The sequence below is a fragment of the Bos indicus genome, chromosome 11 (genome assembly GCF_029378745.1).
Source record: "Bos indicus isolate NIAB-ARS_2022 breed Sahiwal x Tharparkar chromosome 11, NIAB-ARS_B.indTharparkar_mat_pri_1.0, whole genome shotgun sequence".
Lineage (NCBI taxonomy): Eukaryota > Metazoa > Chordata > Mammalia > Artiodactyla > Bovidae > Bos > Bos indicus.
Genome location: NC_091770.1, coordinates 24,389,446 through 24,403,339, shown reverse-complemented (window position 1 = coordinate 24,403,339; position 13,894 = coordinate 24,389,446). Strand labels below are relative to the sequence as shown.

General features: G+C 56.4%; 1 protein-coding gene across 2 annotated transcripts; it reads right to left on the bottom strand.

Annotated features, from left to right (window-relative positions):
• Positions 1–414: 414 nt before the first annotated feature.
• Positions 415–10,517, bottom strand: PKDCC (protein kinase domain containing, cytoplasmic). 2 transcript variants are annotated; one of them, XM_070798551.1, is made up of 7 exons: positions 9,715–10,517; positions 5,538–5,660; positions 4,647–4,831; positions 3,909–3,988; positions 3,567–3,674; positions 1,524–1,697; positions 415–1,315 (listed from the first exon to the last, which is right to left on the bottom strand). In XM_070798551.1, the coding sequence occupies exons 1-7, from the start codon at positions 10,351–10,353 to the stop codon at positions 1,230–1,232; spliced, it is 1,395 nt and encodes a 464-aa protein (XP_070654652.1). In that variant the 5' UTR covers positions 10,354–10,517; the 3' UTR covers positions 415–1,229. The 2 variants fall into 2 exon arrangements, with proteins under 2 accessions (XP_070654652.1, XP_019825613.1); XM_019970054.2 differs by having other exon boundaries at positions 4,647–4,918; positions 9,715–10,514.
• Positions 10,518–13,894: the final 3,377 nt, after the last annotated feature.

Genomic DNA, 13,894 nt, shown 5'->3' with positions numbered 1-13,894 from the left:
AAAGTGCATTACCATGTGGTGATAACGGCCAGGACCAACCCCTCCACCAAGGCAAAGCCAACCAGACTGGAGACTGCTTAGGATCCCCTGGCATGGCTGACATCCCACCATTAGAACATGAGTCCTTTGGGTAAAGGCTTTGTATATTAGAAGCCAATGGATATTAAAATTTTAACTTTGTTAGGGGAAGGGGTTCCTCATGTCTTTGGTTAGAACAAGGATGTGGAGGACCAAGGAGAGAGATGGAAGCCATGGGAGCAGGGCTTGAAAACACATTTTGCAAACTTCAGTGTCTGCCATGGAGATTTCACTTCTTTGTCACACACCGCTCCTCCCCCAACTCCCAGACATACACCAGGGACAACTGAGTACAAGTAAGTCAGGCCAAGAAACTGTGCCTGGGGAGGTCAGTCCTTGCTGTGAAATGTCATTTTATTAATTGATTTTATTTTTTTTTTTACAAAAATAAACATTTTAATGAACAAAAAGTACAAAAGCTTCTGGATATACAAACTCCAGGAGGGGGGAGAGGCTGGTTTTGGCTGCTTTGCGGCTTTCACTGAAAGCAAATGAGGCAGAAAGGCCCCGGCCCCACCCCCGCCCCAGGTCCTGGCTCAAACTGCTACCTGCTCCTCAACCCACGACTTGGCTCATACCTTGTGTGCTCCTGCTTGTGCCCCTGGGCTGGCTGGCAGGCGCCCCCTGTTGGGTTCCCAGAGGCAGCTGCCCTGGGGTACAGAATCGCCCACATCTTGGAGCATCCCTTCAAGTCTCCGCTCAGGAGCTTGGCTAAGAGAACGTGCTCCATGACCGATTGTCCCCTCGCGGCCCCTGCTGAGCCATGGCACATGCAGCAGCACCAGCAGCAGGGGCTCTGGCTACATTCTCACACTATAAACACAGTGATGGGGCTGCCCATGGAACTGTCCCCACTGAGGGGCAGAGCCCCCAATGGGGAGACCAGCCTGAGCCCTACTGGCAGCCGAGACGGTGAGAGGGGCAGTCAGCTCCCTCCCCCTTGATTCCTGGCTCTGGAGCCAGCAGTCCCAGACCTAGACTGGTAAACTCACATTTTTAACATTTGGCATTATTGCACGTTGTCCTGGTCACCTTGGTCTGTCTGGGCTGTCAGCTTGGTCTGCAGGGGTGCCCATGTGACATGCAGTGCTGCTAGGGCAAGTCACGGGCAAGCCCAGCTGGCGGGGATGGTCAGCAGAGCCTCAGATGGCTCAGCCAGAGGCCCTCACATATGTGGTCTTGCTGGGATCAGGGACCACGTGGCTCCATCCTGTCTTGAAAAAGACCAGTTGCCGACCTGGAGGCAGAAGTGAGAGGTAACAGGACTGGATGCTTCTCTCTCTGGAGGCAGGGCCACTCTCCCTAACACAAGGACACTCATCTCATTCCCTCAGCCTCCTTGTCTTCTCATTGTTTCTGGCTTCTGATGGGGGGCCACCACTACCCATCAGTCTCTTCTGGGGAGTCTGGTCACCTCCCTCAGGATGTCCTTTCCCCCAGCTCACCTGTCCAGGTGGTCTGGTTGGTGACCACAAAGGCCTGGCACTGGGCATGGTTCTCACAGATGTCCACGGCCTCGGCCAGGTTGAACACGGAAAGGAGGCAGCCTCCGTGGTGGTAGGATGGCCAGCATCGGTAGTCCTCCTGGGGGATAGTACTGTCGGGGAGGCGCTGGTACTCTGTGGGTTGGAGATGGAGCTCAAGTGAGAACTCTGTGTGGCCAGGGGTGAGGGCTGGGACCACTTGCCTTAAAGGGCTAGGAGACCCATTTCTTAGATGTAGTCTAAAACCCAGCCTAGTCTTCCTAGCATGGAGATGCAGGCAGCTACCACGGTGGAACTGGGATGACCACTCAGGAAAGGCAAAGCTCAGGTTACCTTTTGGGAGATACACATCTCCCAAATCTAAGGGCACACAAGTGATTTAGGCTGCATGTGACGGTGGGCACGTGTGTGGGACCAACGCACACACACACAGATACTGGTTGACCAGGCTGGTTGCTGAGCTTAGAACATTTTAGACATTTAAAGCTGGGCTTCCCAAACTTCAGTGTGCATGTGAATTTTCAGGAATCTTGTTAAAATGCAGATTCTGATTCTGAAGGTCTGGGGTGGGGCCAGGGAACTGGCATTGCCAACCAGCTTCTGGAACTGCTGGTCTGCAGACCACACTTTGAGGAGCAAGAGCTTCCGGGTGCCCTTGGTCCCATTTCCTTCTGGCCTTGGGGAGAGAGGTTAGGCCAGCTTCCTGGGTAGTGGGGGTCAGTCATGAGTTTTTGAAGTTCAGAGGCATGCAGATGAATGTAAAACACAAAGGATTACCATTTGGGAATCCACAACTTGAGTGTTTGGGGCAGAGGCTGGCGGAAGAATATGAAATCTTCCCATTTCACAGAAAGAGCCCCCAGAGGCTCTGAAAACTTCTCAATCCAGAAGCTGCTTCACTGCAGGCCTCCTGTTCATCAGAGTCTTTCCTGCTGCCTGGGGAGCCCCAGCTTCGGACTGATAATGCAGAAGCCCTGGGCCTTGGCCACCCCGCCTTCCTGCCTCCTTCTTCTACAGGGACTAGACCAAAGTCCAGGGCAGGCTGTGATTTATAGCCCCATAAACGGCGTCCTCAGGGACAGAGCCAGCCATTGTTCACCTCGTTAAACTTTATTTACAGGGCTAACGAGGGCTCCCCCACCCCTAAGACTGGCCAGAGCTCCTTGAATACGGATGCTGTCCATCCCTCGCCCCCTGCCAACCATGCTAAACCCCAGGGCCTCAACGGAGGGACCACGAAGCCTGCAAGTCGTGACTGGAATTCTCTCCCTGCTCGCGGGCTCCTTAACTGGTATCAGGTGGAGCCATCTCCACCTCCAGCCGTCCTCCTAGCCCCAGAAGGGTGAGGAAGGAGAGGGAAGTAAACACAGACTGTGTTCCAGCTGTGTAAGAGGAAATGAGTTAACTGCTTTCACACATTTCACCTATCATTTACTCCTCGGAAGAATTTTGTGAGGCAGGTAATACTGAACCCAATTCACAGATGAGGAAAGTGAGGCTCAAGGTGTAAATACCTTGCTGAAAGTACACAATATACAGAAGGAGCTTTGCAGCCACCCAGAGAAGGGGTGTCGGAGCCCAACCCCCGGTTCAAGGCAGAATTATAGTTATTCCCGGGCTTCCCTGGTGGCTCAGATGGTAAAGAATCTGCCTACAATGCCAAAGACCAAGGTTTGGTCCCTGGGTTGGGACAATCCCCTGGAGAAGGAAATGGCAACTCACTCCAGGATTCATGTCTGGAGAATCATATGGACAGAGGAGCCTGGAGAGCTACAGTCCACAGGGTTGCAAGCAGTCGGATACGACTGAGCGACTAACACACACATACATAGTTGTTCTAGCTCAGTCAGAGGGAAGATCTCTGAGTGAAGGCCAAACAGTCTCTCTGCATCACTCCAAGTGAGTCTCAAAGGGAGGTTGAGCCACTTCCCCAACTAGGGAGATCACTCTCCTCGAACTGCTCCCCACCTTCCCTGCCCCTGAATCCCTATAGGGGCCACTCACCGGCTTGGCTGCCCGCAGTGGAGTTCTGCAGATACTGCCCGCTCCGGTACAGGTGCAGCACCTTCTCCAGCTGGGCCAGGGTCTCGTCCACCCCCCAGGCAAGCTCTCCTGCAGAGTGCAGTGTGGCTCTCAGAGGGCATCTGGGCTCCTACATCTCCCTCCCCACCCCCACCCGCCCCAATTCTGGAGCCAGGGCCCTGATGACCGGAGGACTGGGGCGGGGGTTTGCCACAGAATCCACTTTGGGAAGTGATGTTTCTGGACTGTGTGCCATCCTGGGCCATTCTTGTTCCCACGCTGGCTGGAGGCTCGGGGGACAAAGTGATGGGAGGCAGTGCTCACCTGTGGCGTTGACGATGCTGTCCAGCAGGGGCCGGAGTGAAGGCGGGGCACTATGGGGCAGGAGGTATGTGAAGAAAAACCTGGGGCCGAGAGAAATCAGGGGCTCAAGGTCCAGCCTGTGGGGACACAGCCTTCCTCTACACCAACTTGGGACAGAACCCCTATCTCGCTAGGGAGTCTGATCCCTTGGGCTAACCATCTCACCCATATAGCACCAGTGGGTGCCTAGGAGTCGATTCAGACTAAGGAGTCAATTCAGCATGTGCCCTGTTGGGGTCTGAGCAGATGCTAAGGCCACAAGTAACCAAATTGAGGTGTTTCCCCATCCATCCTGGGGACTTGTCCACCCCTCAGCCCCACATTATCCCCCAGACTGACCTGTGTCAGACCAACTTCCATGGCTTGGCTCTATGAGGAGCTTCCACAAGTGAAGGGCCTGGGGAGGAAGGGGCAGGGCCCTCCCACCAGCCCTAGGCTGAGTCTGACGCTATTTTAAGAAGCCTCCAGCTGCCACCCCCTAACCCAGATTCTCCTTGGAGCTGACTATTTTTAGCTTCATGGTCAGGAGCCTGCCTGTTCCCTTCTGGATGTAGGGGAGCCTCTCTCCGCCCCTGCCACTCCATTGGTCATGGCAGAGTCTCCGGCCTTGGCTGGTCTCTTGGACCCCGTGTGAGCTCCCCTCCCTGCCATGCCCCCTGGGGCCTCTCACTGGTCCTCCTGAGTGGGGGTGGAGGTCACCTGTAGGCATTGTAGAGGTTGCGTTTCTCATTCATGGCCTCGCACCAGCCCTGGGCAGAGCAAGGCAGGGTGAAGTTCCTGGCTGGGAACTCGAGTATGCAGTCAGCGTTGCCTGTGCACGGCGTCTCCTCCACACGGGCGTCATCCAGATCTGTCACCTTCAGCTCCCCGTCCACCAGCACAAACTGTCGGGGGCGGAAGTCCAGCAGAGTGACCGAGCCCAGCGGGGAGTGGGCCAGGTGGTGGAGAAGCCGGCCCAGGCTCAGGCAGATCTGAGGGGCAGACACCGGACTGCTCACTGCTTTCCTCCAGGGAGGGGAGCCTGGGGGCTCCAGGGTGCCCTCCTTTGAGGCTCTGGACTGAGCTGTGTGTGTGTGTGGAGGGGGAGGGTTTGCTTTTCTCTTAAAGGCTCTAGTGTTCACTAAGGGCTGAGGCCTGGGACCTTACGGAGCAAACCAGTGATTTTCTACGACCCCATGGCTGGCCCGACCCTGAGGGTAACATGGAGAAAGTGGGGAAATGGGCAAGGGAAATCTGGGGACTCCTCCCTGAAGTTCCATCTCAGTGTGGGTTCTGCCTAGTGCATGCAAACAGAGGGCAGGCCAAGATGACCTTAAGGTCTTTCTAGACCTAGGACACTGGCCCTCCTGCAGCCAGGCTGAGTGAGGGGGTATGTGTGTGTGTGGAACAGGAGTACAAAACCAGGATCCTCTCTGCCTTGGTTTGTTTTTTTTAACCCTTTGGCTGATGGCTGAGTCAACTTCACGGCATCCCTCCCTCCCTCCCTCCCTCCACTAAGGAGGAGTCCAAGCTGCTCTGGAGGGCTGACCTTCTAAGGGAGAACCATCCCAGCCAGGAGCCCAAGGCCAACTGGCCCTCCTCCCTGCTCACTCGGAAGCGATCCTCCCAGGAAGTCTGCAGCAGCTGGATCATCTCCACAGGGGCGCCCAGCTCCGTGATGGTGGTCAGGGTGTCTGGGATGTCCTCACTGTCCTGGTAGCAGTAGCCATAGAGCTGAAAGAGGCCCAGGCGGGTCATGGGGTCACAGGGTGGGGACAGGAACGAGGAAGAGCTGGGTTGTCAGATGCCCCCACCCTCCCATCCCTAGGTCTCTGCTTCAGCTCAGGCCAGAAGAGAATAGCAACTCTGCCTGGGAAGCCTGGGCTCTAGCCCACTGTTCTAGCAGCCCCTTACCTCTGGCCACTCAGGTAAATGGGCAGGTCTGAGCACCATGTGATAACCATGTGCCAGGCACTGTGCTAAATGTTTTACATGCATAACTCAATTCTTAGAATAACCTAAAAGGGCATAGTTGGTACTATTAGTATCTCCAATTCCCATGTGAGGAAACCAACTCAGAGAGGTTAAATTACCGCCACAAGGTCACACAGTTAAGAAATGCAGGAGCTAGGATTTAAATATATGTCACTCTGATTCCACAACCTTGTTCTTTCCAAGAGTACCATTTGCTAACTGGCAAACCAACAAATGGTTATTGTACCTCCTCCCCTGTTCTAATGCTTGTCTTTGCTTCATCATTTCCACTTATAGGCACCTTCATTTTTCCTTTGCTCTGGTTTTTCTGTAGGGAAAGCAATCTCCCTGAAGATTTGTAACAAGTGTTGCATCAGTACAAAAAGAATCCAGGGCTCATACCCTTGGGTGTTCTTTGCATAATTGGTTGGGGTGGGGGAATGACCCATTATCAGCTGGGGTAGTAGTGAGTTCCTGGGGAAGGTCACTGTTCTTTGAGGGCATGGTCTCAAGGGCCTTTCCACTCCATAGGATCTAGGGGAGGGGCTTTGTACAGCTCAGCTGGCCAGGGGCTTCTGGGAAACAGCCTGACTTTGTCACCGACACCTACACCAGGATCCATGGAGAGCCCTGCTTGTTCCCGCCTTTCCCACCTCGCTGCACATCAGCTAAGGGATCAGCCGGTGCTCAAAACACCCAGCACCCTGTGGGGCAGGAACACAAAGGCCAAGTTGTCGGGGCCAGAGTAGGAAGAGAGGAGAGCTGAACGATGGGGTGGGGGTGGGGTGGATACCAGCAGAGCCAAGCCCCTGGGCTAGATGTCCCTGAAGCTTTCACCCTTCTCGGTTCCACTCCTGGCCCCTACACTCTCCCTTCCATCCCAGTAGGGACCTTTTAGCACCCCCATCCCTGGAGCCAGCCACCTCAGTCCTGCCAGCATGAGGGAAGGCACATCTCAGATCACTAGGGTGACGACTTAGGGGATCGGGGGAAATCCCGGGTGCCCTCTTCTCCCCTCCTCTTCTTCCCTCCCACCCCACATCAGCCTAGGGAGGCCCCAGATCCCAAAGGGGGCAGCGGTAGGGGGAGGTAAAAGGAGCAGCCCTGGAGCCTGGTTCTCATTTTCTTGCCCAGAGTCTGAGCCTTTGTGGGAAACTTCTGAAGGTTATTAAACACCCGGAGGTCGTTAAATGCGCTGTTAACGAGGTATTAATCAACACCCCTCAGGAAAAAATAAAAAGACACCATTAACCCCCCCAGGAAGCGAGAGGCTGAGCATTTCAGTCGCATCTTTTGTTCCTCTGGGAGAAGAAATATACTCTGGCAGGGCCAGAATCAGGGCCCAGGCAGGCCTGGGGCCCCAGCTGAGGCCGGCGGCCCCAGAACGACAGAGGGGCAGGGGAGGGGAGACCCTTGTGCCCTTTGACCCTGGGCTATAGAGGCATCTATCACGTGAGGGAGTGTGTGTGTGCGCGTGTGTTGTGTGTGTGTCAGAGGTGGGCTGGGGAGGGGTCACAGAAGATGGATGGAGACATCCCGCCCGGGCAGTCCCAGAGACCAGAGCAAGCTCTGAGAAGTGCCCAGTGGGACAAACTGTCCTGGGCCTTTGCTGTTTGAACACCCACAGAGCCAACTCTGGGGCTGCCAGAGAAGGGGAGGGAGCCTCGGGGAGCGGGAAGCACTCTCTGGCTCCTCCCTGGTTCAGCAAACAGTCGAACAATTTTGAAATTTTAAATGATTAAGAGGTATTAAAACAACATTATTTCTAGTTCCCTGCACACCTGAATGGAAGCCTCCTGAGTAAGAAGACCCCCAAGTAGAAGACCCTCTTTGGAGGCAGAGGTGACACTGCTAAGAAGCCAGAGGGATACTGGCCTGGGGGTCTGGGGATGAGACCCCCACCAAAGCCGTCCCTAAATTCACCCCAAGGTTCCTCCACCTCCCTGTAAGTAAGGGTAGCTTTTCACCGCTCCCCTGATAGAAAGGACCTGGGACCCTCCCACCCACTTGTGTCTTAAGGCAACTCACCCCAATCCCACCCTGTAAGAGTCACACAACCAACCCAGTCTTGGTCTAGAGAGGGACTGAGTGAAAACCAGTTATAATTTTTTTCTTTGAAACCTCCAGCATTGTGGTGGGGGCCTGACATTAAAGTGGAGGACCATTCTGTGATATACGAGGGGGTGGTTAGCTGATGCTCGTATTGAAGTCTGGGTGGGGTAAGAGAGGGCGGGAGGAGTTCCTTAAGAGACAGGAGAGCACAGCAAACCTCCAATCTGCCTTAAGGGAGAGGGCTCTTGAGTCAATTAACACTCAATATCCTGCTAACACACTCAAGACCTTCCCCACTGCCTCGGAATCTGACTGACACCCCAGTTTCCAAAAAGTTCCCAGGAGCCCCCAGGAAGGGAAGAGAACTAGATCCTCCCAGTTAGAATAGCCACGTAACCAGCTGCTCATTCCCTGCAGCTCCAGAGTCAGCTATGCCACCAGGCAAGCCACCCACAGCTGCTGGCTCTGCCTGACCTGCAACCAGTTCAGAACCCAGGACCCAGTCAACACGTGTCTGATCAGGGCTGGGGTAGCCTGGGTTCCAGCAGTGATGTCAATAGTTCTCTGACTTCTCTCTACTATTCTGTGATGCCCAGACCTGGGGTCCATCTCACTCCTGAGGAAAGAAGGGAGGGACTCCTGGGTTTTTGCTCAATTCTCCCGGGTGCAGAAAGATTCATGTGAGTGGGCTGGGAGGTGGAAGGTGTGGGCATGGTTCCTAAGCTGGGAAGCCTGCACACACCCTGTGTTCCCTGGGCCAGGAGCAGTCAGGGATTCCCCTCTCCGTCTGCTCAGACATGTGCCAAGGGAACGGTTTGTCTAATCCCAGGACTGACTCAAGGACGTAGGAGAGCTGGGGGAGAGGAGGAAGTGGGTGTGTTAGGGCAGTGCTGGGACTGTGAGACGCCCACTCCCTCAGTCTAGCCTGGAGGGGACAAGGTGGGGTCTCATCTTTCCTCTCTGCTCCCCAGTGAATGGGAGAGACAGAGTCCCATTTACTAGGAACCTGGGCATCTGGCCTTCTCAATCCTCCAGTCTTTTGGCCACATTTGCTCAGGTAATGTGACTCTCAGACCCTCAGGCCCTCAGCCTGTTCCCTGAGCATTGAGCTAGGATCCCAAAGGCTTCCCCAAAGCCTACTTTGAGGCCCAGGGGCTCCTCAAGGAAGGGCTATGCATTTTGTGGCCTACTATCCAATCCCCTCCAGTTCTTCCAGTGGCTTCTGGGTGGGGTACCAGATATTCTTGGGGAATCAAACCTGGTCTTTTTCTAGCTCTTCCCAACCCCGTTTGCTGTGCCATCCCACCTTCAAAGTCAGATAAGTCACTGTTTGGAAGTTGAGAGAAGTGGGGTTCAGATTCCATCAAGAAAGTGAACGGATCACTGCAGCTGTGCCCCTAGCTCAGGGATGAGCTCTGTTCAGCGTCTTGGTTTGGGGTCATTTCCCTGGTGCTCAACACCCCAGCTCCAGCCAGAAGCAGGGTCCTAAGTCCAAACAGACTCCAATCCCCATCCCGAGTTTGGGTACCCTCTGTCCTGATCTGTCTTGGTGTGGAAGCTGAGGAAACCGGGAGTCTCTCCGGACGGCCACCCAGGAGTGAGAAGCAGGGTGGCGTAGAGGGGAGCTGCCATGGACCGGGTTCTGTCCCCTAGTTTAACCTGGCACAGTCACTGGGGCTCCGCTTCTTCATGTGTAAAAACAAGGGACCGGACCTAGGCACGTCCAGACAGCACCCTCAGCCCCGCACCCGCACCCTCGTACCTGCAGCACGTTGGGATGCCGCAGCCGCTCCAGCAGCACCATCTCTTTGAGCAGCTTATGGGCCGCCAGTCGATAGCAGCCCCTCCGCGCCCCGAACTCGCGCACGCAGCTGCCCAGATCGTGGCCGCTGAAGTCCACCGCCTTGAGCGCCACCGCCGCGCCGCCAGGCAGGCGGACCCGGTACACGGCCTTGGTGTAGCCGGAGCCCAAGTACTGAGCGCCGGACACGTTGCGGAGCGCGGCGCAGCCCAGGCGCGGGCCCGGACCAGGGGAGCCCGGGCCGGGAGCCGGGGGCCAGCCCGGAGCGCCGTCGGGCAGGGGCCGGGCCCGCGGGGGCCGGGGACGCTGCAGGCCCGGACCGCCCGGAGCCAGGTCCATAAGGCGCCGCCGCTCCGGCCGGCCAGCCCCGGGCCCGGGGCCCCCGCGGGAATAGCGCTGCACCTCCTCGTAGCGCGCTCGAATCTGCCGGGCCAGCTCCCCGCGGCCCCCGCGACGGCCCGGGCCCGGGGCTGGTGAGGGCCCCGGGGACTGGCCGGGCCGTGGAGGCTCCGAGCCCGGTGCGAAGAGCACGTTGAGGACCGAGCCCAGCAGGAAGGAGGCGCAGAAACCCGCGGCCACCGCCGCCCGCCGGCGCCGCATCGCTCCCCTCCCCCCGGCCGGCCGGCCCCGCGCGGCTCCCCGGCCGCGGCCCCGGGAGGCTCAGGCTCCGAGGCGGCTCCGCTCTGCGCTCCGCCGGCCCCCTGCCCAGCCCACGCGCATGGCCCCGGCGGCCCCGACCCCGGCCCCGGCCCCTCGCGGGCGGCACATCGGCCTGACACTTGCCTCCCTCTCGCCCTGCCCCCGCCGCTTATAAGGCCCGGAGCCGCCCCCGCCCCCGCCCCCTCCGCCTCCGCCTCCCAGCTCCCGGCCCGAGCCCGTCCTCGGCGCCGCCCCCTCCGGCCGGCCCGGCCTTCCCCGCTGACTGACAGCGGGACCTCCTCCCGCGGCCGTCCGGGCCTGAGAAGCGGCTCGGAGGCGGCTCCGGCCCTGCCCAGCCCGGGATCGCCGGCCGGGGGAGAAGGGGAGGCGGCGGCGGCGGCCCCGGAACGAACCGGGGGGATCGGACCCAGAGCGAGGGCGGATAACGGGGCCGGGGCGGCCAGATAACGGGCCCGGGAGGCGGTCAACTGAGCCGGCGGGGCAGGGTTGGGAAGCAAACGGAGGGGCGAGGCCGGCGGGTAACCTGTTCCGGAAGGGACAAGTAGCTGGGTCCGGGGTGCGCCCTCCCTGGGACCCGGGGCCGTGGGGCTGGCTGGGCGCGGGGAAGGGGCGTGGGGCCCGCCGCACGCGGGGGACGCTGCTCATCGCTTAGTCGCGGATTCTGGGGGCGGGAATGGGGAGGCGGGCGCTCAGGGGCTGGCACCTGCGAGCGCCCGTAGGACGGGAACTCTGGGATCCGAAGAAAAATCAGGAGATGCCCTCTTCCATCTCCCCTACCAAGTTTTTCTGATTTTCCTTGTTCCTAAAGCCCCACATCAAACCCCTACCCTGAGGATTCCCGCAGACAGACGTTAGCCGCGGATCACGAATTTTATTCGTGCTAGTAATTTGTATAAAGAGCACTTGTATCCACGGACATGCGTGGTCCTGATTGTCTCTGGAGCGTGTTGCATTAGTGTGTCTGAAGGGGCCACTGTCCGAGGAAGGGAGTGTGTACCGTGTGTGTAAGTAGGTGCTGACTCCAGCAGAACTTCTGGTCCCTCCTCCTCCCTCCCTGATTGCATCATTAGCGCTAATTGAGGAGCTTTCACACGCCAGCGCATTAGTTGTTTGGAGTGAGCTCCCCCCTCCTGGGAGAGATAAGCCGCCGCCCCTCCCCCTCGCAGGCCTTCGCTTCTTCAGCGCCCTGGAACTGTCCACCTAGATCCCCCCACCCTTCTTGGGCACCTTCCTGTCCCCTGGTCCTTTCCTGGTTAATCGCTTTCTTCCTCTCAGTGTCAGAGATTAGCTCGAGAGGAGGCAGGAGGAGGTGGAGGGCCTAAAAAAATCTTTCCTTCAGGAGGCTGAAGAGTTGTGAATGCAATCTCTGTGATGAGAAAGACAGAAATCTCTGGCCGGTTCTTTTGGACCTGGAAGGGCAGAGGACAGCTCTGAATCCTCAATCATCAGCCTGTGATCCTACTGTTGTGGGGGTATCCAGCCCTGACTCCTAGGGTCCCCTAAGAGTGGGAGATTTGGGGTCCAGTCTAACTTAGCAAGCATGGGAAGGGCAGAGTGAGAGAAGCCTCCATTGTCCTGAGGACCTTGGGTTTGGTAGAGTCTGGTCTGGTCCTGTTTAGCTGCTCTACCCTGCCCCGGCCCTTGGCTGCTGGGTGTGGGGGAAGGCTCTGAGCAGATGCCCTCCCCAGCCCTCACACCAGATGTCTTTGGTCTAATTAACTGTTCTGGGAAAACCAACCTGGGTTTGTAAACAGAGCTACTGGCTAAAGTCAACAGGGAGCAGCAGCAAACAGCAAACATTCCCCTCACACTCAGCCACAGTCCAATCCCGCTCCCGAGGGAAGAGGGGAGCCTTGCGGATCCTGAGGCCTCCTGGCCCACATCTGAGTCAGGGAAAACCTCTCTTTCTCTGTGACACCAGTATGGACATTTCTTTACCCCAGTGGCTTAGACAGTAAAGAATCCACCTACAACGCAGGAGACTGGGGTTTGAACCCTAGGTCGGGAAGATCCCCTGGAGAAGGCAATGGCAACCCATTCCAGTATTCTTGCCTGGAGAATCCCCACGGACAGAGGAGCCTGGTGGGCTACAGTCCATGGGGTCCCAAAAACTCGGACATGGCTGAGCCACTAACACATTACTAGTCTTAGGGGCTCCTCTGCTGGGGAGGACTGGGGATTCTGGGAGGACAGAGTTGCCATCCTAACTGCTTCCTTTCCAGAGAACTCTTGGGATATATTAGTCCAACCTCCTGATCCATGGGGAAGCCATTATAGGGCGAATGTTCCTTAAAGAGCTTTCTTTGGGGCCTGCTGTGCTCTAGGATCTTGGAGAAACCTCCTAGGTAGGGCTTGGCATTGTTGAATCTCTAACTCAGAGTTGGTGAATATAACATGAACATTGTTAAGTTCGTTACACATCATGTAGGTATTATAATAACATGGTCTGAAATTAGATAATTATTCCTGTGATATCTTTGCCAAGCTTCAGTGTTTCTGTTATGGTTTGAAAGTTCAGTGCACACAGGGCCTGAGAAAAGGCCTGAATATACATACATACAATGCACACGCATGAGCCCATGGACAGTGACCTCACACACAGGAACAAAGGCATTTCAGCTCTCGTTCTCACACTCACTCGGTCTCCCTCGCTGGCTCTCAGACATACAGACATATACAATCTTTGATGGAAATAGGTTTTTGGCCTCTGAAAAAGAGAGGTTGAACGTTTTAAACAGATTAGAGTTTCTGAATTGGCAGTTTCTTGACTTCTTAACCAAATTGTGCTTGTTTGCTTTCTTTTTTTCTTTGCCACCCAAGGAGTAGAATCATCATTTCAAAGAACTGGAAAAGACCTAAAACTCTTGTTCAGGATCCAGATTTACTATCTGCCCTGTTCCAAAGACCTGGCAAGGCCGGTAGCCTGGGCCTCCCTGACCAGAGTCCTCAGGCCCGCAGGCAGCTCAGAGCACTGGGGCCCTCCTCCAGCTCTTACTCAGGGCCATGGTGGTGGTGCTGTGTCTGCCTGTTCAAGAGCTCAGTGCTTCAAACACACCATGTTTTCCAGCCGCTCCCTCTACTTATCACACCCTCACCCCATCCAAACACTAGCTTGGATAGCAATCCTTAGGGAGGAGGCAGATGGTCCAAACTCCAAAATACTAAATTTCTTTGGAAATATCTTCAAAATACATGTCTTTCTGCATGCTTTGTCAGATTTTCTTAGGCTGCCAGGATAGGAATATCATCTTCTCCTCAGTCCTCTTTATTGTCTGCCTTCTCCCTCCAGGCCAGGTCTCAAATACTTGTTTTGGAATGTCACTCTCCAGCTCAGAAACCTGGAGGAGAAACTGAACTGGACCTTCAGGCCTTTGGGATCTGGCTCCAGCCCTCCACCTGGCCCAGTTCCCCTCTTTTCATTTCCCTGAACAGAACCAGACTCCCTTGACCTGTTGCCTGCACTGGCTCCTGACTTGGAGCC